Source organism: Macrotis lagotis, chromosome 1, assembly GCF_037893015.1.
Source record: "Macrotis lagotis isolate mMagLag1 chromosome 1, bilby.v1.9.chrom.fasta, whole genome shotgun sequence".
Classification (NCBI taxonomy): domain Eukaryota; kingdom Metazoa; phylum Chordata; class Mammalia; order Peramelemorphia; family Peramelidae; genus Macrotis; species Macrotis lagotis.
The window spans coordinates 101,300,164-101,327,791 of record NC_133658.1 but is presented as its reverse complement, the minus strand read 5'-3'; the positions used below and the strand labels follow the sequence as shown (position 1 = coordinate 101,327,791).

The 27,628-nt window shown below is 33.6% G+C and overlaps 1 protein-coding gene across 1 annotated transcript in view; it reads left to right on the top strand.

The window, feature by feature from the left end:
• FSHR (follicle stimulating hormone receptor) overlaps positions 1–27,628 on the top strand; it is a gene marked incomplete at its 5' end in the record, with an annotated part of 112,563 nt that overhangs the window by 22,249 nt on the left and 62,686 nt on the right. Inside the window, one exon of the mRNA XM_074223893.1 lies at positions 22,891–22,962. Coding sequence (XP_074079994.1) covers positions 22,891–22,962 — 72 coding nt within the window. The remainder of the gene's footprint in view (positions 1–22,890; positions 22,963–27,628) is intronic.

The window sequence follows — 27,628 nt, the reverse complement described above, 5'->3', positions numbered from 1 at the left end:
TTGGCAAGAAGTTTTATCTTTTTTTACCCATCATTACTTTCATTTGCTAGGTTGTTTATTTGAATGAAAAGATTAATGAATGGCTATATATGGATGGATGCATGGATGCATGGATTAATTAATAAATAAATTTAAATTATCTCTTTTAGAAATTATTGTGCCTTCAGATTGTAAGACTTAGAGCAGAATAGATATTGTTGCAAATAAATACCTTAGATATATTTCAGAATGCAAACATTAGAAAAGAAAATTCTCCCTGGCAAGAATTTTTGGGGTTTTTTTTATCTTCAGCAGTCATTATAAAAATGTCTTCTGGTTTAATCTTGTGACTACCATCTAAACATAGCACAAAAAAATGTCTAGTGTAAATGTCATGAGCCCTTCCATCAGTCTCACTACTACCTAAGTAGTGGCCAAATCCATTCTGGGCAGGATTATAGATGTGGTGCTATTCCAGGACCAAGTTTGGAGAAGCTAACTTTATACAACAAATGAGAAAAGGAACAGATCACAAGCCTGGCACAGAAACATGATTGGAAGATATGGGGGCTTAATAATCTGCAATGTTCCTTCTCTTTCAAAAGCAGAGCAGCTAATAACTTCCTCACTTTCCTTTGATAATTTTATCCTTCAAAAGAAGAAGAAATCACAAAAGGAGAATTCTCTTTTAGATCTGACAGTGACTTAGCTGATATAGAAAGAATGGGAAATTTTCAGAGAAGTGGCCTCTTTTACAGTAGATTCCAATAGAAGAAGAAAGGAAAGCTAAGCAGAGACTGAAATGTACCCTATATTTTAGGATAGCATGTTAAGTTCAAAGAAAGAATGCATAAAATCTAAAATTCTTCATAAGTCAGGTTATGAAAACTAGTAAACACGATAATAAAATTCTAAAGATGCAAAGGGAGACAGTTTTTAAGAGGGAAAAATGAAAGTTGTATGAAGAAATCAATGTGATTGCACAGAGGTTCCATCAATCAAAATAAACTAAAAAAAAAAAACCGTATGTGCAGTAGATGTAAGTAAGGATAGGGAACAGAGGATGAACAAAAATGTGTGTCATGATCATATAACAATGGAGCCAGGAGTGCAGATATTAGAGCGTATGGGGGGAAAAACTGTGACACCAAATCACTGTTGGTGGAACTGTGATCTGATTCAATCATTTTAGAGAGCAAATCTGGAATTATGCCCAAAGAGTTATGAAACTGGCTATATCTTTTGGTCCAGCAATACTACTTCTAGGTCTATTTCCAAAGATGATTAGGGAAAAAGAAAAAAACTATACATTCTAAAATATTTAGAATAGCTCTCTTTGTAGTTCCAAAGAACTGGAAATTGTGGGGATGACCAGTAATTGGAGAACAACTGAGTATTAAATTTCAAAATGAACTGCAGATAATGAGAAAACAAAAGAACATCAGAAATGGTGGAGCTAACTGTTCAGGGTATCCCAAAAGTCTTACTGAAGTTTCAAAACATTAAAACTTAAAGACTGTAGGGATATCCTGCATTAGCGGGGTAAAAGGTTCAAATAAGGAATAGGCCAGCTGCTCTTGGTAAACAGAATGATGCCTGTTGACAACAGAGAGAAAGCAGACCTCAATTATATTTTGCTAATGTTTCTTTGACAAAAATGGTGTATGGAGTTGATATCAAAGATAAGAATAAAGAGAACAAAAGGGTATTCATATGCTCTGAATGAATTCATATCCACCAGGTGAACTACAGACCAAATGGTAAAAGAACTAGTAGATATGACTAATGAAACAATTCAAGTAATATATGAGGGAGAACAGAAATACTTTAGGTCCAAGAAAGATAGTATATTTTATTTTTCAAAAAATTCTACAAACAATATTGAGTGATATTAATTCATATTCCAGAAAAATTCTAAAACATACTATTAAAGAGTTAATGAGCATCTAGAAAAGGAAACCAATAATAAAGAACCAAGACTAATTCAAGAACAAATGCTGACAATATGTCTTTGTGGATTTTGTTACTGCATTGGTAAATTAATGGGATGTGGTAGATGTATTTTGTAAAGATTTTAGCAAAATATATGATAAACTATACCACTTGGGTGGACAGGTATAGAGCTGTGGCATAAAATGATAGTACAGTTATATTCATAATTGTTGCATCTCTCAAAAGGAATATTTCAAAGACCTGCCCCAGTGTTGCATAGCCTTATTCTCAATGATTTTCAAAAAGGGATAAATGACATCACTAACAAATTTGCAGTTATTACAAAGTTGTAAAGGATAGCTTAACATACTAGATAGTAAAATCACCATTCAAAAAGATCTTTATAGACTAGAAAACTGAATGGTAAATCTGGACTAGAATCCAGAATGGTAAAATTTAATAGAAATCAATGTGAAGTCTCAAGCCAAAGCTCAAGAAATTTATTTAAAAGTATTCAGCAAAGGAAGCATAGCTAGAAGTTTATGGTATGTACATATACTATTAGAAGATAATAATTTACATTATAAAATTTATATCAAAATAGAAATTACTTAAAGATGACAAAGATTAAATAATATTTGATCAATAGGAAACTACTAGTTCATTCAGTAGTGTTATACAACTTGCCTATGGTTACACAACTAGTATCATTATTATCTATATAATTATAGAAGTAGAAAGTGTCAGAGATCTCTAACTCATAGAATGCTGATAACGAAAACTTCACTCTAATAAAAAAAATAAACATAGTCTTCCCATTCTATTTACACTAACTTGCCTTCCCAAAGAAGAATCAGAAGCACAAAGGAAAATGTTCACCAAGGGAGTTTTAGGAAATGTAAATTGGAAATTATCAAATTAAATGTGTCAGGAGTAAATATTATATTAACTAGTTATCATAAGAAACACTATAGGAAGTAAAAAGTAAATATGTAAATAATTGCAATTTTTCCTACAACCATATAAATGCCTATATAAATATGTGCTTATAAATAAGCTTATAAATATGTATTTATATAGTCATATATTATATTGTTATAAATTCTATTTATAATATAAAAGATATATATATGTGGTAACTATTAGATGTCTACCACATAGCATTTTAGATGTTAGCTATGTTAGGAAAATTAATATTCTCTTTCCACTCTACACATTTCCCCTCCAAAAAAATCAGAGTTCTTAGTTTATAGCATAACTATCAATGCTAGCTCCCTCCTTTCATATCCCTCCAAGTCTCTCTAAGACAGAGCAAGCAATGAGAACAAATAATACTGTAATGTCAGCATCATGCCATAAGAAAGATTTATTGGAGGACTTCAGGCAAAGGGTGAAAGACATTTGGTCAGGTACTGTTGCAAGATATATTTCTATTCAGTTGTGGAACAGATTAGCTGACCACTAAGTGGTTTTATACTTCTGGAAATATACAATTCTGAGATGCTGGCATTCTATGAGGGTAGAACCTCGTGGTCTTGGAAAACATGATTTTTTTTCCTCAAATGCGTCTCCGTTCTCTATAGAACTCAATAATCACTGATATTTATATAGAACTTTAAGTTTTACACTTTGTATGTATTTGATCTTCAAAATATTCCTATCAAATAGATATAGGTATTATTATCTCCATTTTTACATAGGGAACCTAATATGATTAAGCAATTTTCTCACAGTCTCTTAGATAGTATCAGATTCAAAATTGGAACTCAGATTTTCTCCTGACTCTAAGTGTAATACATATTCTTTTATATCACACTACCATTAACTTAGAGTATCTTAGAGTATCTAATCACTCTCTAATGGTTGCAACTGTGTTAGTGTGATTGCTCCTTCTATAAAATACCCCTTCTCACTTATCTTCAATCACTCTCTGTCTGTTGATTGTTTTCCTATTTCCTACAAATATATGTGTTGTCTTATAATTTGGAAAATCAGGAAAGAATTCTTAAAGGAGGAAGAACTTGACCTAGGACTACTGCATCACTTTCATCAGGAGTTTTCTTTCTGATTGGCAAGATAATGGGGAATAAAGTAGATTAAAATATGGATATATCGTAGTTATGAAAAGTAAATCTTCAAGAAGTGATTTCAGACACTATAAAGAGCCTGAATAAATGAGCAAATGAATGAAAGAAAAAAATGTATTAAACACCTACCATATGTAAAGCACTCTACTAAGCCCTGGGAATAGAAAAGACAATTCATATTCTCAAGGATCTCACATTCTAATGAAAGATAACATATATATGTGTGTGTGTGTGTGTGTGTGTGTGTGTGTGTGTGTGTGTGTGTGTGTGAGAATTCCAAGTCAGATGGAAAGGCTTCATGGTCTTTTGAGTGCAATGATAAAATATTCAGCAATATAGCTTACTCAGTGTCATTTCTTTTTATAAAATCATATCGATTGAATCATTGCACAGTATCTAGGATTTGATGATGAGAATTTTCTAGCTGGTTCTTCAGTAACTGTGTCTTCTGTGGTGTTGGAAATCATAGAACTTTTTTAGAAGCTGTGGTCTTATTTCATCTCCACAAAACTTGTTCCCCTGAACCAGTGGTTCAAATTTTTTTTTATCTCAACTCCTTTATACTCTTAAAAAAATTAAGAATCCCAAAGATCTTTTGCTCATATGGGTTACAACTAATGAAATTAATTGGAAATTAAAATAAGTTTTTATTATTCTGAAAATTATTTTGGCCTCATGGGTGACAAGAAAGTGTCTTGGTGACCACCCAGTTCATGAAGCATAGGCAGTCATCTGGATAATGTTGCTTATAGCGCAGAGGATCTTAAGGGGTATCATAAGAAGGTATGAAGGGAGGTAAAATGTACTAACTAGATTGCTATTCAATATTCAATCTTCATTCTCGACTAGAAGTTTGAAGTCAGTTCAAATAGAGGGAGGAGAGAAAGGCTCACTCTAACCACCATTTTGAGGCTTCTTTTAAAAGCTAATTATTCTCACTAGTCAAGCACTAATTACTATTATTCCTGCCTTTGGGAAGAATGCAAGTATTGTCAGCACCCAGTATATGTGGCTGCCCTGGGAAATATCCCAATTGTCCTGATCTAATTAAGTTCTGTTGAAAGGTATTTGTATTCTAATGTATTTGCAAACATTACAAACAAGCAAACATTACAAACAAGCACACACATACCAACAAAGACATATGTACAGGCAACCTGAGGAAGGAAAAGGAAACTCCTTGGCACAATCAAGGTATTAGAATTGCAATAATTATGTTAATAACAGTAAGCAGTTTTTGAGACATCTGTCAATGAAAGGCTTATAAATATATTGGTCATTATAGAAATAAATGGGAAAGGATGACAATTCCCTTGTTCATCTTTTCTGACAAATGTGTTGGACTTTAATAACTGCATCCTAAAGCTGGAGAGATTCTGGAAGGAAAGGTATTAACACCAGCTCAAAGTGACATCTTGAGTGTCACAAAAGGAGATTTCTGAGCCAGCTAACTTTCTTTAAAGGATTCATTTATAGAACTTAAATTTACTAACATTTTAGCCTCAGGCTTTTTCCTGTTTTTGAAGATGAACTCTGGTTGAGTGAATCAAAATAATTTTGTAGCAAACAATCACTTGACCAAGGCAAACCTGTGGAGGCAGGCCTTGTAGGTGATTACCCACTTCCAGCTTCCAGCAGACTTGAATTTATTGATCAAAAAGAGGGAAATGAATTGAAGACTGAGTATTCCCCTGAACTCCATTACTTGAGTTATCTTGGGGTTATATGAAATCTCAGCTATAGAGTAATCACCAATAATCCATCTCACCAAATAGTCACTAGATCTTTTTAAGTGTCCTTAAACTGAGCATACCTGTATTTCTCTCATTTTTGTTCTTTTTTTCCCATAAAGATCAAAAGCTTGAGATTACATCTAATCTCTCAAGTACAGGACTTTGGAAGCTTCAGCTATTGGTATTAAATAATGTACTATCATAGATTTCATTGGGAAACACTACATCTCTCTCTCTCTATCATCTACATAAAACTCCTCCCAACTCAGCAAAGTAAACATGCCAAGGTTGCTATTACTCAAATTGCAAGATCCCACAATGTTGGTTAAATAGTACAAAGGATAGAGTGCTGAACTTGGAATCAGGAAAGACCTGGCTTAAATCCTACCTCAGTCAATTCTAACTTTGTGAGCCTAAACAAATCACTTAATCTTTCTCCAGTTCTCTCAGATTTCTCATCAGTAAATTGGAGATAATAATAACTTCTACCTTACAGGGTAATTGTGAGAATCAAATGAGATCAATTTACTCAATCAGATTAGGTAACGTAAAATGTTATTTAAATGATATTATTAAGAAGTGTGTATGAAATGGACAAAATTCACTTTTCTCAGGCAACAATAGGAGCAGCTTGGCATCTTGGATATAGAGATTTGACTTTGGGGTTAGATAGACCTGGGTTCAAGTTCCATTTTTGACACATTATTCTAAGAACAAGGGCACCTCTCAGTGCTTCTAGGAAATCCTCTAAGACTTAAATTGCAGAGAGAGAAGTGGTATCCAGGGGTAGTGGGATTTTCCAGATCATAGAGTTCTCTATACCAAAGAAATTCTCCAGTTCTTAGCTCATGACAGAAATAGTAGAGAATTTATTCTGTATTTGCAGTTTTATTCCTTATGGAGATCACTAAGTACAGATTCAGCCTGTTAATACACAATAACAAAAGAGGGAATAGGCATTTATAAAATGCCTACTCTGGATCAGGGACTGTGTTGAGTGTTTTTCATAAAGAATAGTACATTTGGTATTTACAACAATCCTGTGCAGGAGGTCCTGCTATAGGAAGAATGCCTGGTCTTATTCAATAATAAGTATCAAGTGCTTTTAAACAGGAATTCATCTGCCACATTCTTTGTAAACCATGCAATACTAGACAGTGCTGATGGGTAACTGAGCTCTCAGAGAACTGCAGAGAGGGAAGTGGTATCCACTTATATAAATATAATATTTTTATATATAAAGTTATTGCATCATTATTATGTTAATCAAATCTCATGTCTTGTTACAGCCTCATCCTCTTCTAGGATAACTCCCCTTTCCTAATAACACAAAATTACATGCACAGCTAGGATAAATTTTTTTTAAGTAAAATTAAAACAAACACAAGGATCAATGAGGATTAGTATTAACCCCTTCACTATTTACTCAATCAGAAGCTTAAATTTTCTAAAATACCTTGGTGGATACCCCCCAAGCACATCTGATTATATCCTCTAACCATAGCATACGCAATTTTTGTCTGATCTGGGAGTCATTTTACCTTGTCACAGGAATTTAGCTCCCTAAAATTCCCTCATCCTACTCTTTACTCCACATAACCCCTGCTTCATTCACCACTACAGCATCTTACTGCTACTGTCTCCTCTGGGCTTGGCTATCTACAATGTACAATAACTACTCCTGAGGGATCTGAAATTCAATTAACCTTTATCTGTCCCTGAACCATCTCCTAGAAGGAAATAAAAAAAGAGTCAAGATTTAGACCCCAAATTCAAAGTACAAACTACAAGAGCCAATCAAATATTACAGTTCTTGTTTGCCATTATATTATGTCTTTCCCCAACTTTTAAGCAGCTTTATTTAAAGTTTGAGTTCTTACTCCAACCATTCTGGAGAACAATCTAGAACTATATCTAAAGGGTAATAAAACTGTGCAAACCCTTTGATCCAGCAATGCCAATACTAGGTCTATATCCCAATGAGATTAAAAAAAAACATAAAAGTCTCATATGTTCAAAAATATTTGCAATAGTTCTTTATGTAGCTGCAAAGAACTGGAAATTGAGGGGATGCCCTTCAACTGGGGAGGGGATGAATAAATTATGGTATATGAATGTTATAAAATACTGTAAGAAATCATGAGCAGACTTTAGAGAAGCATGGAAATACTTGTATGAACTGACACTGAGTGAAGTTAGCAGAACCAAGATACGTTAACATATCAATAACATCATTATGAGATGACCTACTATGATGAATGCAACTCCTCTCAGTAGTTCAGAGATCAAGGACAATTCAGTGAGACCTGCCACTATGGAGTCTGAATTCAGAGCAAAGCTAACTATGTTCGCTTTTTCAAAGTGTCTTTTATGTTTTTCCTTTCTTTCTCATGGTTTTTTCTTTCCTTTAGTTCTAATTCCTCTTTTGCCATATGACTAATATGTAGATATGTTAAACATGATTATACATATACTTTACTAGATTTACTAGAGGGAAGAGAGGGTTGTAGAAAATATTAAATTCATAAACTTGCAAATGGATGAATTTTGAAAAGCACTATTGCATGCAATAGGAAAAATAAAATAAAATTTCAATAAATAAAGTTTTGAATTCTCTTCCCCACCACACTTTCCTAAGATGGTAAATAATCAGATCTATGCTATACATATACAGTTATGTAAAGCATCTCCATATTAGTAATTTTGTATTGTCATTGGCATAATTATCTTTCTGTCTACTTTCCCTTTGAGTACAATGAATCTTGGACAGGACACTTGGGAAAGAATGTCAGTGTACTGGCATATGTCCATCATAGAGGAAGATCAGGGCCTGCTGTTGCCTTATAAACAAAGAAGAATAACAAGCTTAGTAGAAGACCTAGGTTTGAAAAACATGTGGGACAGAACCAAGATGGTCATATGAAGCTAGCATGTTCCTGAAGTTTTCCCCTTCACAACATTAAATAAAGGAGATATTAAAACTACAGATCCAACCAAAAAAACCAGCAAAACAAATTCTCAATTCTAGGCATCATGGAGGAACTTTAGTGAAGGTCTATCTCTTCAGGAGAAAAGAGGAAGTAGAGCCCAGCTAGGTAGGAGATGAGGAAAGCCATGGGAGGCTTCTAGCCATAGCCAGGTCCTGGCATCCAGACAGCAGCCCCAGGCCTGATAACTAGAGAACAGCCCAGGTTCCAGCTCAGTTAGATAACAGGTCTGCAAGGAGGGTCCCAATCCTAGATAGAGTTTAAGCCCTGGGAACACCGGGGCAACAGACAGAACTGGATGAAGAACAAACAACTGCATAGTCAAAGCCTGTATATAAAAGAGGATACAAACTTCTGCAAGGCAATCCTTGGCTGCATAGGCAACACCTTAGAAAGGGATATTCCAGGGACCTGACACCAATTCCAACATTAAAAAATATTTAGAACTATATTCCTTATTCTCCAGGATTAGCGTTCAACTATGAAAATGAACAACACCAAAAAAAGAGTATTAACCATAGGGGTGGCTAGGTGGCACAGTGGATAGTGCATTGGCCTTGGAGCCAGGAGTACCTGAATTCAAATCCAGCCTCAGACACTTAATAATTACCTAGCTGTGTGGCCTTGGGTAAGCCACTTAACCCCATTGCCTTGCAAAAATTAAAAGAGTATTAACCATAGAAAGCTACTGTTCAGAAAGATAAAAACAATAAAATGCCACCTCAGAAGAAGAAAGCAGCAACAAATTGGGGAAGTCTCAAAGGAGTTTATGAAATGGACTGAAATTCAAAACTTCATGATTCTTAAAAATACTTTTTTTAAATTTTTTTTTGCAAGGCAATGGAGTTAAGTGACTTGCCCAAGGTCACAAAGCTAGGTAATTATTAAGTGTCTGAGGCCAGGTCACATCAGGTCAAGTCCTCCTGACTCCAGGGCCAGTGCTCTATCCACTGTGCCACTTAGCTGCCCCAAAAATGATTCTTAAAAATCAAAGAAGAGAAGAAAAAGAAAATGGAAAAAACAAATGAGAGAGCCATGCAGGAGAATTATGAAAGCTTGACTAAAGAAATCAATTCTTTTAAGACTAAAAATGACCAACTGGAAAAATAGTATAACTCATCAAAAAGTAAACAACCATCTGGAAAGGGAATTCAACTCATCAAAAACTAAAATTAGCCAAATGGAAAAGAAAAATATCTCATTTAGAAGTAATATTAACCAATTGGAAAAGGAAATACAAAAGCTTAGTGAAGACAATAAAACTCTAAAAATTAGAATATGAGACAAACAAAATCAAAAGGAAGGAAACAAAGAAAATGTAAAGAACATTTTAGGAAAAACAAAGAACCCATAAAATAGATTATTATTTATTAATCAACTCGAAAGCCTAGATGAAAAACAAAAGTCTGGATAATATCTTTCAGGAAATTCATGGAAAACTTTCCACATACACTAGATCAAAAAGACCAAATAATCCTTGAAAGAACCTCCAGAAAGAAGTTCCCAAATAAAAACTCCAAAAACTATCACAGCCAAAATTCCAGAATTCCAAACCAAAGGAGAAAATACTTCAAGCAATCAAAAATAAGCAATTTTAATACAAAGGAAGCTCAATTAGAATTACACGGGACTTATCAGCTTCAATATTAGTGTATCAGAGGGGCTGGAATATGAGATTTTTGAATGGCAAAGGACCTTAGATTATAACCAAGAATTAACTACACTGCAAAATTCAGCATATTCTGTTAGAGGAAAAGATAGACTTTTAATGAGATGAGATCTTCAAAAATTTTCTGATAAAAAGACCAGAATTGAAGAGAAAATGGATCTTCAACTACAAGACTCAATGGATAGATAAAAAGGTAAACAAAAGTGGAAAAAAAACTCTAGTCAAGAACATTAAACTCTATGCATCATTAAAAAAGATAACAATTATAACTCTTGAGAACTATATTTCTCTTAGAATAGTGAAAGGGTTGAAGATAGTAGAAGGGATTGTTTTTAGAGGAACTGGACATGAAAAAATAATGAAGCAACTTTGCTTTGCTTGTTGTTTTGGCTAAAATTAGAAGAAGTGTGCTGGGGGGAGAAGTATAAAAGGTGCATGAAATGATTGAGTTTTGCATATTGCTTTGATTCATGAGGAATGTATTTTCTCAGAGGTAATGGAAAAAGGGAAGAAGTATAAATTATGGCGTAGTGGATAAAGCACAGGCCCTGGAGTCAGGAGTACCCTGGTTCAAATCCAGTCTCAGACACTTAATAATTATTTAATAATTGTTATTTCTAATAGAAGAGGGAAGTGTACTTAGTAACTATGAGGCAATACTGTTTATCAAGCAAGCAAGAAATTAATCAACCTTTGAGAATGGTACTTCTATTAGGACAGATAAAAATAGTATATTATGACAAAGGGAAAGGCTTAAAAAGGACTATAGGACAAGAAGGCTAGACATTACTGGATAAATAATACCAGGGAAACAAGGAAAGACGTGACAGGAAATAACACAATCTCAACTAGGTTTAAAAATCTATCCTACCCTACAGGGAAGTAGAGGGGAAAAGGGAAAGAAAAGAGAAGAAGGAACTCATAAAAGGGAAGGCAAAGGAAAAATAAAGTTATAGGTTAAAATTTAAAAGGAAAGTAAAAGCAGAAAGGGAGCAAAGCATTGTTGAGGAGGAATTAGAGAAAAGTATAACTGGGGGAAGAGAGCATGGAGAGTAATACAGAAATAATAATCTTAACTATAAATGTGAATGTAATGAACTCTCCAATAAAATGCAAGCAGATAGCAGAACGGATTGAAAACTAGAATCCTGGGGCGGCTAGGTGGGCCAGTGGATAAAGCACCAGCCTTGGAGTAAGGAGTATCTGGGTTCAAATCCAGTCACAGACACTTAATAATTACCTAGCTATGTGGCCTTGGGCAAGCCACTTAAACCCATTTGCCTTGCAAAAAAAAAAAACTAAAAACAAAAACTAGAATCCTACAATGTGTTGTTTACAAGAAACCCCTCAGAAGCAGAGAGATACAAAGTAAAAGGTTGGAGCAAAATATATTATGCTTCTATTGTTATATCATATATTATATTATGCTTCAGTAGAAGCAAAAAATAATCAAGGGTAACAATCCTGATCACAGACAAAGCAAAAGTGAAAATAGATCTCATTAAAAGGGATAAGACTGTATCCAGAGAAAGAATTATAAACAAAGTCCAAAGACTATTACCTTTAATTTAGAGGGGGGAGGGAAATGTTATCTTATTATGTAATTTTTCTATCTCTCATATTTTATTTTTCTCCCTTAAGGATATGATTTCTCTCTCATCACATTCAACTTAGATCAATGTATAGCATGGAAACAATGTAAAAACTAACAGAGTGACTTCTGTGGGGGGTGGAGGGAAGAAAGAAAGATTAGAGGGAAAATTATAAAACTAAAAAATAAATAAAAACTAAAAAAGGGATAAGGAAGGAAACTACATCTTTTTTTTAAAGGTGTCAGAAGCAATGAAGTTATATCATTTATAAACGTATGCACCAAATGTTATAGCATCCAAATTGATAGAGGAGATGCTGAATGAATTACAAGGAGAAATCAATAGCAAAACTTTAATAGTGAGGGACCTCCATCTTCCTCTCTCAGAACTAGATAAATCTAATCACAAAATGAATAAGAAGTAAGTTAAGAAAGTGAATAAAATCTTAGAAAACTTAAATATGATAGACCTCTGGAGAAAACTGAATGAGGATAGAAAAAATATATCTTTTCTTTGCAGTACATGGCACCTATTCCAAAATTGATCATACATTAGGGCATAAACACTTTACAATCAAATGCACACAGAGAAAAATAATATATACATAATTTTCAGATAATGATGCAATAAAAATTACATGTAATAAAGGGCTAAGAAAAAGAAGTCAAAATTAATTGGAAACTAATTTAATATAATTTAAAGAATAAGTGCATCAAACAACAAATTAAAGAAATAATCATTTCATCCAAGAAAATCACAACAATGAGACACCATACCAATATTTATAGGATGCAGCCAGAGCAGTTTTTAGGTGAAATTTTATATCTCTAAATGCTTATGTGAATAAAATAGAAAAAGAGGAGATCAATGAATTGGGCATGCAACTAAAAAGCTAGAAAAAGAACAAATTAAAGATACCCAATAAAATATCAAATTAGATATTCTGAAAATCAAAAAGAGAGAGATTAATAAATTTGAAAACAAAAAAAAATTGACCTAATAGATAAAATTAAGAGTTGATTTTTCTGAAAAGGACAATAAAATAGATAAGCCTTTGTTTAATTTGATTTTTAAAAAAAGAATCACAAATTATCAGTATCAAAAAACTTACCACCAATGAGAAGAAAATTAAAGAAATAAGTTGGAGCTATTTTACCCAACAGTAAGTCAAGAAATTGATAACCTGAATGAAACTGATGAATATTTACAAAATTATTAACTGCTCAGATTAACAGAAGAAATAAAATATTTGAATAACCCCATTTCAGAAAAAGAAATTGAATAAACCACTAATATACTCCCTAAGAAAATGTCTCCAGCTCCAGATGAATTTACAAGTAAATTCTACCAAACATTTAAGGAACAATTAATTCCAATTCTACAAAAACTATTTTAAAAAATAGGGGAAGTAGTATGGACAAAATCCTTTTATGGTACCAATATGGTGCTCATACTAAACCAGAAGAACCAAAAAAGATAAAGAACATTATAGATCAAGCTCCCTAATGACTATTGATACAAAAATCTTAAATAAAATTTTAAGAAAGAAATTACAACACATTATCACCAGGATAATAAACCAGGGAGGATTTATATCAGATAGACAGGGATGGTTCAATAGTAGGAAAAAAGAAAACATAATGAAATAACAATTTAAAAAAACAAATAAAATCATGATTATCTTGAAAGAGGTTGAAAAAAGTCTTTGAGAAAATACAGTATCCATTCCCATTAAAAACATTAAAGAGTATAGGAATAAATGGATTTTTCCTTAAATATAATAAGTAGTATCTATCTAAAACAATCAACATACATTATATGTAATGGAAATAAGCTAGAAGCATTTCCAGTAAGATCAAGGTGAAACAAGAATGTCCATTATCACCACTACTATTCAATATATTATTTAAAATGTTAACTTGAGCATTAAGAGAAGAAAAAAGAAATTGAAGGAATTATAATTGGCAATGAGGAAGCAAAAACTTTCATTCTTTGCAGATGACATGATGGTATACTTAGGAAATCCTAGAAAATCAACTAAATAACTACTTGAAACAAAACTTCAGCAAAGTAGCAGACTATAAAATAAACCCACATAAATCATTAGCATTTCTAGATATGAATAGCAAAGCCCAAGGACAAGATATAGAAAGAGAAATTCCATTTAAAGTAACTAATGACAGTATAAAATACTTGGGAATCTCCCTCCCAAGAAAAACCCAGAAATTATATGAACACAATTACAAAATACTTTTCACACAAATAAAGTCATTGTCTAAATAACTGAAAAAATATAAAATGCTCATGATTAGCATGAGTTAATGTAACAAAAATGACAATTCTACTCAAATTAAATTATTTATTCAGTGCTGAACCAAACTCCCCAAAATCTATTTTACAGTGCTAGAAAAAAATAGTAACAAAATTCATCTGGGGCAACAAAAGGTAAAGAATATCAAAGGAATTGATGAAAATAAAATGCAAAAGAAGGTGGCCCAGGTGTACCAAATCTAAAACTATACTATAAAGCAGCAGACATCAAAACTACCTAGTATTGATAAATAAATAGGGTAATGGACCAGTTGGTTTAGAATAGATACAGAAGAACCAGCAGCATATTACTATAGTAATCTATTGTTTGACAAATCCAAGGACATTAGCTTCTGGGATTAGATCTCACTATTTGACAAAAACTGTGGGGAAAATTGGAAAAGTGTGGCAAAAACTAGGCATAGACCCACAACTCTCACTTGATACCAAAACAAGTCAAAATGGGTCAAGGATTTAGAAACAAAAAGCAAAACCATAGACCAAGTGACAGATCAAGAAATCTCTGTATCTGTATCTGTTGGATCTATGGAAAGAGAAGAAATTTATGACCAAACATGAAATGGAGTATGCTATAAATTGCAAAATGGATGATTTTTGACTATATTAAATTTAAAAGATTTTGTACTAATACACCCAATGCAGCCAAGATTAGAAGGAAAACAGAAACCTAAGAAATAATTTTGACTGGTGGGGGGGATTCTAAGAAAACCTTTTATCTAAAATATATAGAGAATTGAATCAAATTTACAAGGTTACAAGTCATACCCAAACTGATGAATGGTCAAAGGATATGAACAGGAAGTTTTCAAACAAAATGATAAAAACTATACATATATATATATGTATATATATATAATCATATGAAAAAATGCTCCAAATCATTATTGATTAGAGAAATGCAAATTAAAACAACTGTGAAGCACCACCTCATATCTATCAGTTTTGCTTAGATGATAAAATGGGGAAATGATCAATGTTGGTGAGGTTGTGGGAAGATTTGGACATCGATGCATTATTGGTGATGTATTGAATTAATCCAACTTTTCTGGAGATCAATGTGGAACTTTTCCCAAAGAACAATAAAACTGATCATGCCATTTGATACAGCAATAACAATATTAGACCTATATCAAAAAGCAATCATAAAAATGAGAAAAGTCCCACATGTTCAAAAATTGTTGTGGCAAAGAATTGGAAATTGAGGGGATGTCCTTCAATTGGGGAATGTCTAAACAAGCTATGGCATGTGAATGTTAACAAGTACTATTGTCCTATAAGAAACCATAAATGGTCAGACTTTAGAGAAACATGGAAAGAATTACACGAATTGATGCTGAGCAAAGGGTAAAGAACCAAGAGAACATTTTACACACTAACAACAACATTGTGAGCTGATCAACTATAATGGATGCAGTTCCACTAAGCCGTTCAGAGATCGAGGACAACCCTGGAAGTCCTGTTGTGGAGAATGTCATCCACATCCAGAGGGAAAACAAAAAACCACAGAATCTGAATGGATATTATGTTCACTTTCTTAAAACTTCTGTTTTTTTCTTCCTAGTTCATAGTTTTCTTTTTATCCCTTAGTCCTAATTCCTCATAAACAAAACGACTAATATGTAAATATGTTAAACAGAAATGTACATTGTACAACTTTTACTACAGTTTGTTCAATGTTGAGGGGGAGGGGGAGTAGGAAAGAAGGGTAGTAGAAAAAATGTAGAGCATAAACATTCAGTGGATGAATGTTGAAAAACTTTCATAACCTGTAATTGGAATAATAAAATAAAATATTCCAAAAAACAAAAAGACCTAGGTTTAAATACTATCTTGACAACTTACTTGATGGAGGATTATGGAGAGGTCTCAATCTTTCAAAGCCTCAGTTTCCTCATTTGTAAAATAGTTGTTATACTTAACTCACAAGACTATATTAATGAGTTAGAGAATTCTAATTTCCCATATCCTATCCAAAACAGTAAACATACACAAGCCATTGTGAAAAACTAGCAATTAGATTTAAGTGGCTTTCTATTCTGACCTTCAAGAAGTAAAAAATACCCATCACAAAAGCTAAGAAGTTAAACAGCTTTAGTACCAAAGGCAGGCCAGAAGCAAGATTTCCTGATTCCCAATCTAGTCACTTTATTTCTCTACAAAGGACACAATACTGCTTCTACATAACAGAAAGAAGAATGGATGGGTCTTGGGTTTTTCCTACTACATGTTGACTGAAAAGGTAAATAGTCTCAGGAAAGGGCTAAGTCAACCATTCCCAAATTCAACTATTGCACACTTTTAGCATTGAAATACATAACTATGTGACTCCATTTTTCTTGGTCCATGAATTCTGATGACATGAAATAATCCCTGAGAAAAATAAAGAGGAAGTTTGAAAGTAATTTCAAAACAAATGAAGGGAAATAAGCTTGTGTTTTTCCTGGAAAATATTACTTGTAATCCATATTGCAATGCATATGCTAGTTGGTATTATATATTTTGTTAAGATAGATAGATAGATAGATGATAGATAGATAGATAGATGATAGATAGATAGATAGATAGATAGATAGATTGTTAGATTGATGGATAGAGATAGAGATATTTTTCCATGGAACAAAATTCCAGATAGGGTATTCCACAGAATGATTAGATTTGGGGGGATTAGATCCAGTAGGAAGAATTAGAATCAATGAGATTTTTGGTTTGATGTAAAGTAAAATTTCCTAACAGAGCTATCTGCAAATGGAATGAACTGCCTTACAAGGCTATTAGTGCTCCCTCACTAGAGGTCTTTAAGTAAACTATTACTGTTCATTAGGTATCAAATAAAGAAGTTTCTCATTTCTCCTCCTGAGGAGAAGATTCTCCTTTGGGACTTCTCTAATTTCTCCACCATATTGGGATAACCTCATCATCCTTGGGATTTCATTTCTTCACTACTCCCTGTCTCACTAATTGGTGGTCAAATCATAAATTCCATTTAACACCATTTAAGGAGAGATACCAGCTCAGGTAACTCTTATTTCTTATCTTAAGGAACTACTCCTGACTTCTCCATGCCTCTCATTTGGTTATCTTTTCCCTCACACTCCTACTTTACAGTTTCTTTTTGTTTTGTCTTCTCCATTTAGATCTTAAGCTTCTGGAGAGCAGAGCCTATCTTTCTCTCTGGCTTTTTTTTTTATTTCTATCTTCAGTACTTCATATAATGCTTGTACATTGTAGGTGTTTAAAAATGTTCATTGACTAATCTTATTCAGTCATGGTTTAAACTAGATAACTTTAGAGGTCTCTTCCAATTTTGTGATAACTTGTGTGAAGAATGTTGGTTTGCATAGTTTGACTTATGACAGACCTTTAGCAAATGATAAGGGGAATAGGTGATGTTTGGGGCATTTCAATTACTCAAGAAGAGATTTATCAAGCCCTTATTGTATTCTCACATTATACTAAGTGCTTCATGGATACAGAGAAGTAAACAACCTGATCCTTTGTAGTTTTTAATAGGATCATAGATCAAGTGCTGAAAGGAACTCAGGAACCATCTAATCCATACCCCTCACTTTATAGATGAGTTAATCAATTATCCATGATTAGCCAGGATTTACAATTTAGCAAGGCATATCACACACACACACACACACAAACACACAAAATCCGTGTCAATTACTAACCTCAGGAACATGCCTTTTCCTTAGGACATAAGTGTTGAGTGGGTTCCATGAGGGGTCTCTGGCATTCAAGAGTTTCACAGATATCTTTTATTAATTATATGCTAGCTTAATTAATAATTGAATTAATTACCCAGAAACTATCTCTCTCTCTAAACTTTTTTATATCACACTTCAAAACATCAAGTTTTTCAATCTTGAAAAAAAGACAGTGTCACTCATTACTACCACAATTAAGTACTAATTAAATGGCAACACAATTAGCATTAACCAAGTTAGAATGATGTTACTCAAATTGTCTGCGAGTCAGTAGAGTGTAATGATTATTATTTTTTCTTCATTCTTGAAGAGGATTAATGACATCAGGAAAGTGATGTCATAACTTGCAAGTAAATTGGATTTAAGTGAGATAGGGCTGAGCAAAGTCACCAGCCTCACTCTCTCAGCTGGAGTTATCCAGGTTCACTGGCAAAATACAGGTCAGGATAATTGGAGATGACCCTGGGCACAGTGGGAGATGCTGACTTTTTTAAACTATGAACTATAATGGATATACCCCATGGAACCTCCATCAGAAATGGATTTAATGGAATTTACCTAGTCTAACTTTTGTGTCTGTGAAATAAAGATCTTGCTATACCTATATTTAGCAGAGTTTTATTTTGTTTCATTTTGCTTTCCAAATTCATATGTCACAATCTTATGGAGAGATGATAATATAGTGATGATTTAAGGAAAAGATTGGCATGAGGCCCACAAAACTCTCAAATCAGACTTGGACTAGATTAAAATGGAAAATGAGAAATATTTGACAAATAAAAATATATTACATAGATGATATTAATATGTAGTTACCTAAATCAATATGAATCCACAGGGATTCTTATATATAGGTTAGCAACCCCTGAATTCTAACTACCTTGAAGCAGTGGTATCTTAATTACTTTCAATTGTTTTGGGACAAACACAACAAATCCCCATTCATCAGGCTGCTACTTGACTCATTTCCATGTTAATTCTCTCAAATATAATTCAAAGCTAACTAAAAAGTATAATCTCATATTTGCTCCTAAGCCACCAAAAATAGGAACTTCATCAATTAATTAGCTCCAAACCTTAACCCCGGTTTACAAAAACCCACAAATTTCCTATTTTTCTCAATCCCAAATGCTTAATTCATAGGTTTAAAAAAACCTCAATGCTATTAGTGTATTATCATAGTCAATCAAACTTTCCCAAAGATCCCCTTGATACTCTTATTGTATCTTTAAAAACCCTTGAAATTAATAGCCATTCCTTAGAGAGTAATTGGAAATGTTTGAAATTTAACCATTATTTATGAGAAGTCTGTGAGAAGATTAAGAATTATAACAATCATCTGTTAAGAGATTGAGTTTGCTGTTATCTAAAAAAGGATTGAGAGACTAATTGTTATTCTATGAAAAGTTTGTAAGGAGATTGGGACTTTAACTGAAATTATAGAGTTTGTCATGACTGAAGAAAAACTGAGAAAGATATAGAAAGAAAGAGGATAAATAGAAGTTTCCAGAGAGGAACTCAGCTTTTTAAAGAGAATCTTTTAAAGACTTTGTTATCTATCTATAGGAGCTGAATGGAACAACTGTGTTCTAAAATTATTCTACAATTTTAAAGTAGTAGTGATGTGGTAAATGTGATTTTTTTTCACAGCTGAAATATTGTAAATAATTGTTTAGGTCTGTTTTAGTTTTTTTTAATAATGCTAATAAATTGGGCAGCCAGTAACTTTGATGTTTATTTAAGTCTAGACTAGGAGCTTTTGATAGGAAAGAGAAATGCACAATGACTTATGGGAAAGGAAGTTTTTTCCTCTCCTTTATTAAGAAAATTTATGTTATGAGTTTGAGATAGTGACTCTAGATGATTGAGTGATTTAAAAAAAAAGGAATTTTAGTTTTAGGAATCAATAAGGAAATAATATATTCCTGAACTACCCTTATATTTAGAACGATAAAAATTAATAAAAAAAATAGTAGACCAAGCTATAATGCCTCTATTTGGCTATGTAGCCTATATAGGCTGCTAGGGGCAATGGATAAAGCATTGACCTTAGAGTCTGGAGGATCTGAGTTCAAATGTGGCCTCAGACATTTGATACTTACTAGTTGTATGATCTTGGGCAAGTCACTTAACCCTGATTACCTTGCATCTAGCACTATCTTCAGTCATCCTGATATGTAACTGGCCACTGGACCTAGATGGTTCTGGAGAAGAAAGTGAGGCTAGTGACTTAGCACAGTATCCCCTCACTCAAATTCAATTCATGTACTTTTCATTTGATATCATGGTCTTCTTTGAGAATGAAGGACAAACATCATCATCAGGTATGCATAAAGTGATCAAGCTTAAATCCTATGAAATGGGCTGTATCTTTTATTAATGATTGTTTCTTTCATATATTAATAATCAATTATTGAATTACATTGAATTGAAGTGCATGATTGTTAGATGTAATTACCCAAATACCTATGTGTCTTTTGATCTTGGGAGGGACTCTATCCAAATAGAGAATCTTACAAAGAACTTAATCTGAGATAAATTCCAATCCATGTATTCAACCCAGCCAAGCACAGGCAGAAGTGGTCCCCTTTGGTCCAGATTGCCTTAGCCTGTGATAGCTTGGATTAGTGATAAGTCTACTTCTCCAAGACTGAGTGATCAGTCATGTCCCCTAGCCCCACATTAGCATAGGTTTACCTCTTCATGTGATATTCACTCTTCTCATTAATTATTAATCAATCAGTGTCAATTACTAACCTCAGCAACATCCATTTTTCTAAGGCCATAAAGTTTTGAGTGGGTTCCATGAGGGGTCTCTGGCATTCAAGAGTTTCACATATATCTTTTATTCTAGCTTGATTAATAATTGAATTAATTACCCAGAAACTATCTCTCTCTCTAAACTTTTTTGCATCATACTTCAAAACATCAAACACTGATATCTCCATAACCAAAGGAATCACAAGTCAACAACAGTTCAGTTTTTCTCAGGGCAGTACTTAAAATTTCTTCACAAAACTCTTCTTCACTGAAGGTTTTCTCAATATAATGAGCATTAAACTCAATTGGTAACTAGCATTTATTAAATATCTACCACATAAAAGATATTGTACTAAGCTCTAAAGGATACAAAAAAAAAGTAAAAAGCAGTTCCTGCTTCCTCAAAAAGCTCACACTCTAAAGGAGGAGACAACATGCAATCAACTATATACAAAAAAGGAGTAGAATAAATTCAAGATCATAATCAATAATTATGGCACTAGAATTAATGGGAATAAAGAAAGGTTTTCTGAAGAAGGTAAGATTTTTAGCTGGGATACAAAGGAAGCTAGGTAAATCAGAAAGCTGAGATGAGAAGGAAGAATATGGGGGGCAGTCATTGAAAGAGTTCACAGTTAGGAGATGGAGCATCATGCTCAAAGAGCAGCAAAGAAACCAGTTTCACTGTATCACAAAGTGTTGGAATAGATGTCCATAAGTTATAAAAAGTCAATGACTCCTCCAAAGATAATAATTAGTTCACTCATCTAATGTTCCAGTTTAGTTAGCTCTCCAAATCTTTTCAAGAAAATTCTCCTGATCCTTTCTCTTTGCATCACACAGTTTTTCCTAGTCACAGAGTTAATTTTCTCCAGATGAACTACTTTCCTTTAAGATTATGTCCAGTTATTTTAAGTACATAATGACAATATCCAAGTTGATGTTTGCCTATGTTAAATGGGACTGTTTAAGCTTTTTTAGGCAAAAATATTTCTTAACAAAGAAATGTCCAAAATTTTCAATTGTATCTTTTTGATATGAAAATGAAGGCTTAATATATGTGATATATTATACACATGTATATATGTACATACATTAATATATATGTGATATATTGATATACATGTGCAGATATATAAAATAGTGGGAGTTAGGGTCACATTAGCAAGAGAATCCTTCCCTACCTTCTCCCTCTGTTCAAAACCATCAGAACTGATGATTCAACAGAGATAGAAAATGATTCATTTGTTAATTTAGGGAAAAAGATAGGGGAAAATTTGCTGTGAAGGACCTAAAATCCTGGGATGTAAATTTTAGTTTGGCATCAGAAATGGGCAAGAGTCATTGTAGAATTCTAAAAGGGGATGAGTGGGGTCACATGATTATGATAATAGTGGAGAATTTAGTCTTCCTCTAGAGCAAAGAATCAATCAAAGGTTCAAGAACCATGAGTAGGTAGACCAACTATGAAATTATAATAATTCAGAGAAAATAGAGCTAAGGTAGGAAATATATCTGTTTCTGTTGGATAGAGAGGAGATGGAAGATTTGGAAGATATTTCAGAGCAAATACAGTCAGGTTTCAGTGTTATTTTGGATATAGGATGCAAAAGAAATAAAATATTTAACTCATATTTGGAGATGCTGAAGAATAGGAGTACCACTGATAATGAGAAAGTTGAGCATAGGAAATGGTTTGGTAAAGAGTATACTGATGCATTTCCATCTTGTGGTCCATCATGATCTAGAGATACTTTTAAGTCAAAATTGCATATAGCCATTCATTGATTCTCTTGTATTTCAGGCACATGCCCCTATTCACACAAGCAGAAAAACCCAGCACTTCATTCTATGGAATTTTCTATTTTCTTTGAAATTTAAAAATGATTTAAAAATTTTAAAATGAAAAACCTAAATTTGGCATATCTCTATTCTATTCTAATATTTACAGTTTTCTGGTATTTTCTGGTATATTATTCTAGTATTTTCTGGTATTCTTGATTATCAAGAACAATATTCTAAAACTAAAAAAAAAATCAACCATTAGCTACCCATAGTTAGTCTAGTTTGTCTCATTTGTTCTTTTCCTTTTTTTCTCCCTCTCTAGGTTAATATCAAATACTGGTATAAAGCATTTGCCTGCTGTTTATAAGATTCAATCTCTCCAAAAGGTTTTGCTGTAAGTTTTTAAATAATTAAATTATTTCAAACATTTTATTCAGTAGCTGTTATTACCCAGCAGTCACTAGGCTTGGCAATTTGCATTACTACACTGGGCCACCCCTAAATCACATAACCTTTCTTTGTGTTGATGTGCAGAGATAAAAGGAAGGAGTAATACATGTGTGTTTTACAGAAAGCCTAGTCATTCCCTATTGGTAACATACAACCTGTTACTCAGTAGAATGTGGTGATAAGGACTAGACTTCAACAAGGGAAGAAAGTACCTAAAGTTTGTGTTCTTGGGATTGGAGATTAAGAGCTGGAAGGAACCTAAAAACTATCTAGTGCAACATTCCTTTTTCCCTTACTGAGTCTTTCACTCCCTGTCACCTAAAAGGTTTTCCCCAGTAAATCAGGTGATTTGGGCTAGTTTGTCCTAAGTAGAGGAAAGCATTTTTTTTTATTTTAAGATGTTGGCCATTTCCCGTTGTTTTTCCTACAGCATATGAAAAGAGAATCAAGAAGTAGGCAACCCTTTAATCTTTGAAATCTTTCTGACCCTCATTAAATGATTTCTAGGAATTGATAAATTCCATCAAATAGGGATACTAAAAATTTTGCATCCTAAAAGAGGATCATGAATAGAATAATGAATTTGCATTTGAAAAGAAGAACCTGGACAAGATCATGTTTACCCCCACATCAACAGGACCCCAAATCTGAGGGTTTTATTAAACAACAATAAGGGAATATGGAATTAGAAAAACTGACAGTTAAGTGTTAAATTTCATGAAGAGAATTGTATCTTCCAGAAATGTGGTCATGATAATCCTGCTGCTCTCTAATCTAGTCGACCAAAATAAAAGTATTGGATTCAACTCTGGGAACCATATTTTAAGAAGTTCATTGATAAATTGGAGAGGGTGCAGAGATATAATGGTTGAAAGAATTGGACAAGTTTAACCTAAGAAGGAGAAAATTAGGTGAGAATTCCAATTGTGTTTACATGTTTGAAGGATTATCAAAAGAAAGAGAGATTAAACTTGGTCACTTGGCCCCAGAAAACACAGTTCTCTTCATGAAGTTTAACTATTAACCTTTAGTTTTGCTCTTTCCATATTCCCTTATTATTGCTTAATAAAATTCTGGGATTTGGAGTCCTGCTGTTTTGGTGGTAAACATGATCATGTCCAGGTTTCTCTTTTCAAATATAAATTCATTATTCTAGGAGACATAAGTAGAAGTTTCAAAAAAGTAAATTGTGATATGATATAAGAAAAATCTTGCTAGAAATTAGAGCTGACCTTAAATGGGATAAGCTGCCTCTGGGGGAAATGGTTTCCCTTCACTGGAAATCTTTAAGCTAAAAATATTTTTTGAGAAGGTTGTAAAGTCATTTTTTTTCCTTCTATATAGGTATAGCCACTGAGGAAATTCTGATATTGATTCTATGATTTTTCCAATTCATGGAACACTTGCCAGGTTGGAGGGGGAGTACTGGAGGTTGGGGAGAGGCTTGGAATTAAGATATCTTTCTTGTATTGTTCATATCATAATAACAAATTTAGTTGCTGCCTTAATGGCAAGGAGACTAAGATAGTGAAATACAGGAAGCAATTCAGTTGAATTCTTCCATCATTCCCCTCCAGATAAATTAAAAATAATGTTCCAAGTCTAATTCTAGAGTAGTATATCCAGCAAAAAGTCAGAACAATATATTTTTCTAACTCAAGACCAGTTAGGTCTGCAGGAGAGAGGTCTGGGATACCAGTCAGGAAGACCTGGCAATATTAGTAGCACATTTCAACACTGCAATAGTAAAAGCAGCAGTTCCAAGAGCTCTCAGTCTAGAGATAATAAGGAGTTGGACAACTGGTCAGAAAGAAATTACAGGAGGTCCTTTGCTGGCAGTGGGTGCAGAATCCTGATATATTCATATATGCAGTTCTGGGTTGTAGTGCCAAGTACTAACGCTTGTGGCCACTGGTGAGGATTGCAGGCAACTGTGGGAACCAAGAGAAGTAACAGAAAGGTATGGTCCCTTCCTGTGAAAAGACCAGAACACAGGACAGGAATAAACACCAACCTCCAGAAGAGCAGAGTTCAACTTTAAGAAAAAGCTAGAAGTCAAGAAATAGACTAGAAAAATGAGCAAACAACATAAAAACTACTATAGTCACAGGGAAGATCAAGACACAAGCTAAGGGGCAGCTAAGTGGTGCAGTGGATAGAGCACCAGCCCTGGAGTCAGGAGTACCTGGGTTCAAATCCGGTCTCAGACACTTAATAATTACCTAGCTGTGTGGCCTTGGGCAAGCCACATGCCTTGCAAAAACAAAAACAAAAAAAAAATAATAAAAAAGACACAAGCTCAGAAGATGATATCAATGCCTAAACAGCTACAAGAACAGCCACAAAGCAAAGAATGTGAATTGGACAAGTCAACAGGAATTCCTGGAAGACCTCAATAAAAAGATTTTAAAAATCAAATAAGAGAGATGGAAGAAAAATTGGGATAAGTAGGAGCAGCCAGGATGATGGCAAGAACTCACCTGAGCTTACATCTAAGAGTCTCCTAATAACTTTTATTAATACCCTAAACAAATCATAGAATGACAGAACCAACAAAAAAGATGAAGTGAAACAATTTTCTAGCCTAAGACAATTTAGAAAGTCTGTTGCACCAGGATGAGAGGAATGTGGTGCAGCAAAACCATTCCAGCACAGACTGGAAAACCAGGAGCAAGTCTTGGGATGACTGAATCAGTGACAACAATGGCAATTTCCAGCATTCTCAGTTCATAAATGTAAAAGACAACTTAGAAGATGACAAGAAACATCTGTGGCAACTGGTGAGAGTAGAGCACAATCACCAGAGTCCATGCCATTGCAGCCCAGCATAAACTCCAGAAAACCAGAAACAGACCTTGGGAGTTGCAGCTGCTGTTACTTTAAGAGTTCTCAGTCCAAAGGGTCAAACAACTGGCAAGATGATTATGGAGGTCTCTTTGCCAGCACTGTTTTGTGCTGTTTTCCTGTTGTACTGCCCTCATTCAGATCTGGGTCACAGTTCTAGGTGGGATTTCCAGGATGAGAAGGAATACTAGGACACCAGAACTTGGGGACACAATGAGTCTGGGACCCTCCTCACAGCTCTAGGGCAGAAAGAGAGCCTGTGGTCACTAAAAGTCAAGAGCAAGGAGAGGAGTTAACACCTCTCTTTAGACCATACTACCTTGGAAGTACTGAAAACTTTCAGGTCCTTAGAAGTATCTCTAAAAACAATTACATAAAACCTTTGAAGCTTGGGAAAGTGTGCCCTCTTCTCTGGAAGTAAAAATTCACCTCAACAAAGAGTTAAAAATCAAGTAATAAGTTGAGAAATGAGCAAACAGCAGAAAGTTTCTACAGTGACAAGGAATATAAAAGCACTTGGGGGAAAAAGGTAGCAAAGTCAACATTCCTACATGCAAAGTCTCTAAGAAAAATATGAATTGATCTCAGGTTATGGAAGAGCTCAAGGTAGAGGAATAACTGTAAAGAGAAATGAGAGTTATGCAAGAAAATCATGAAAAATAAGTCAACAGCTTGGTAAAGAAGACACAAAAAAATTGAATAAAATGAAACTTTAATAAACAGACAAGACCAAATGGAAAAAGAGGTACAAAAATTCACTGAAGAAAATAACTCCTAAAAAATTAGAATTTAGCAAATGGAAGGTAATGACTTCATGAGAAATCAAGAAATCAAACAAAAACCAAAAGATTTAATACACAGAAAACAAGGTGAAATGTTTCATTGGAAAAAGCAATAGACCTGGAAAATAGATTCACGAAAGATCATTTTAAATTATTGGAATTCTTAAAAGTCATGATCAAAAAAATAAAAGATAGCATAGGCATCATCTTTCAAGAAATTATCAAGGAAAACTTCCCTGATATTCAATAACTAGAAGATAAAATGGAATTTGAAAGAATCCAATGATCACCTCCTAAAAGGGATCCCAAAATGAAAACCTTGAGGAATATTATAGCCAAATTCCAGGGTTCCTAGTTCAAGGAAAAAATATTGCAATCATAAACAATTCAAGTTTTGTTGAGCCATAGTCAGGATCACATAAGATTTAGCAGCTACCACTTTAAAGGTGTGGAGGGATTGAAATAAGATATTCCAAAAGACATAGGACCTAGGATTACAACAAAGAATAATCTGTCTCACAAAATGAGTATAATCATTCAGGGGATAAATAATAATGAATATCAATGAAATAGAGACTTTAAGCAATCCTGTTGAAAATACCACAGCTGAACAGGCAATTTGGTATTCAAAAGTAAGAGTCAAGAGAAGCATGAAAAGGTAAACATGAAAGAGAAATCATAAGGGACTTAATATGGTTAATATTTACATTCCTATATGGGAAATTGAGACTTTTAATTCCTTAGAACCTTAGGATAATTATAACAGTTAGAATGAATCTACAAAAATAGAGGGTATGGGAGAGAGTTGACTAAGATGAGATGATCTTAATAAAAAGGGGGTGAGAAAGATGAAAGCATTGATAAAAGGAGAGAAGTACAAGAATTGGGAAAAGCATCTCCCATAAATGAGGTAAGTAAAGAATTTTTCCAGTGGAAGGGAAAATGTGAACAATGTTTAAACCTCCCTCTCATCAGAATTGGATC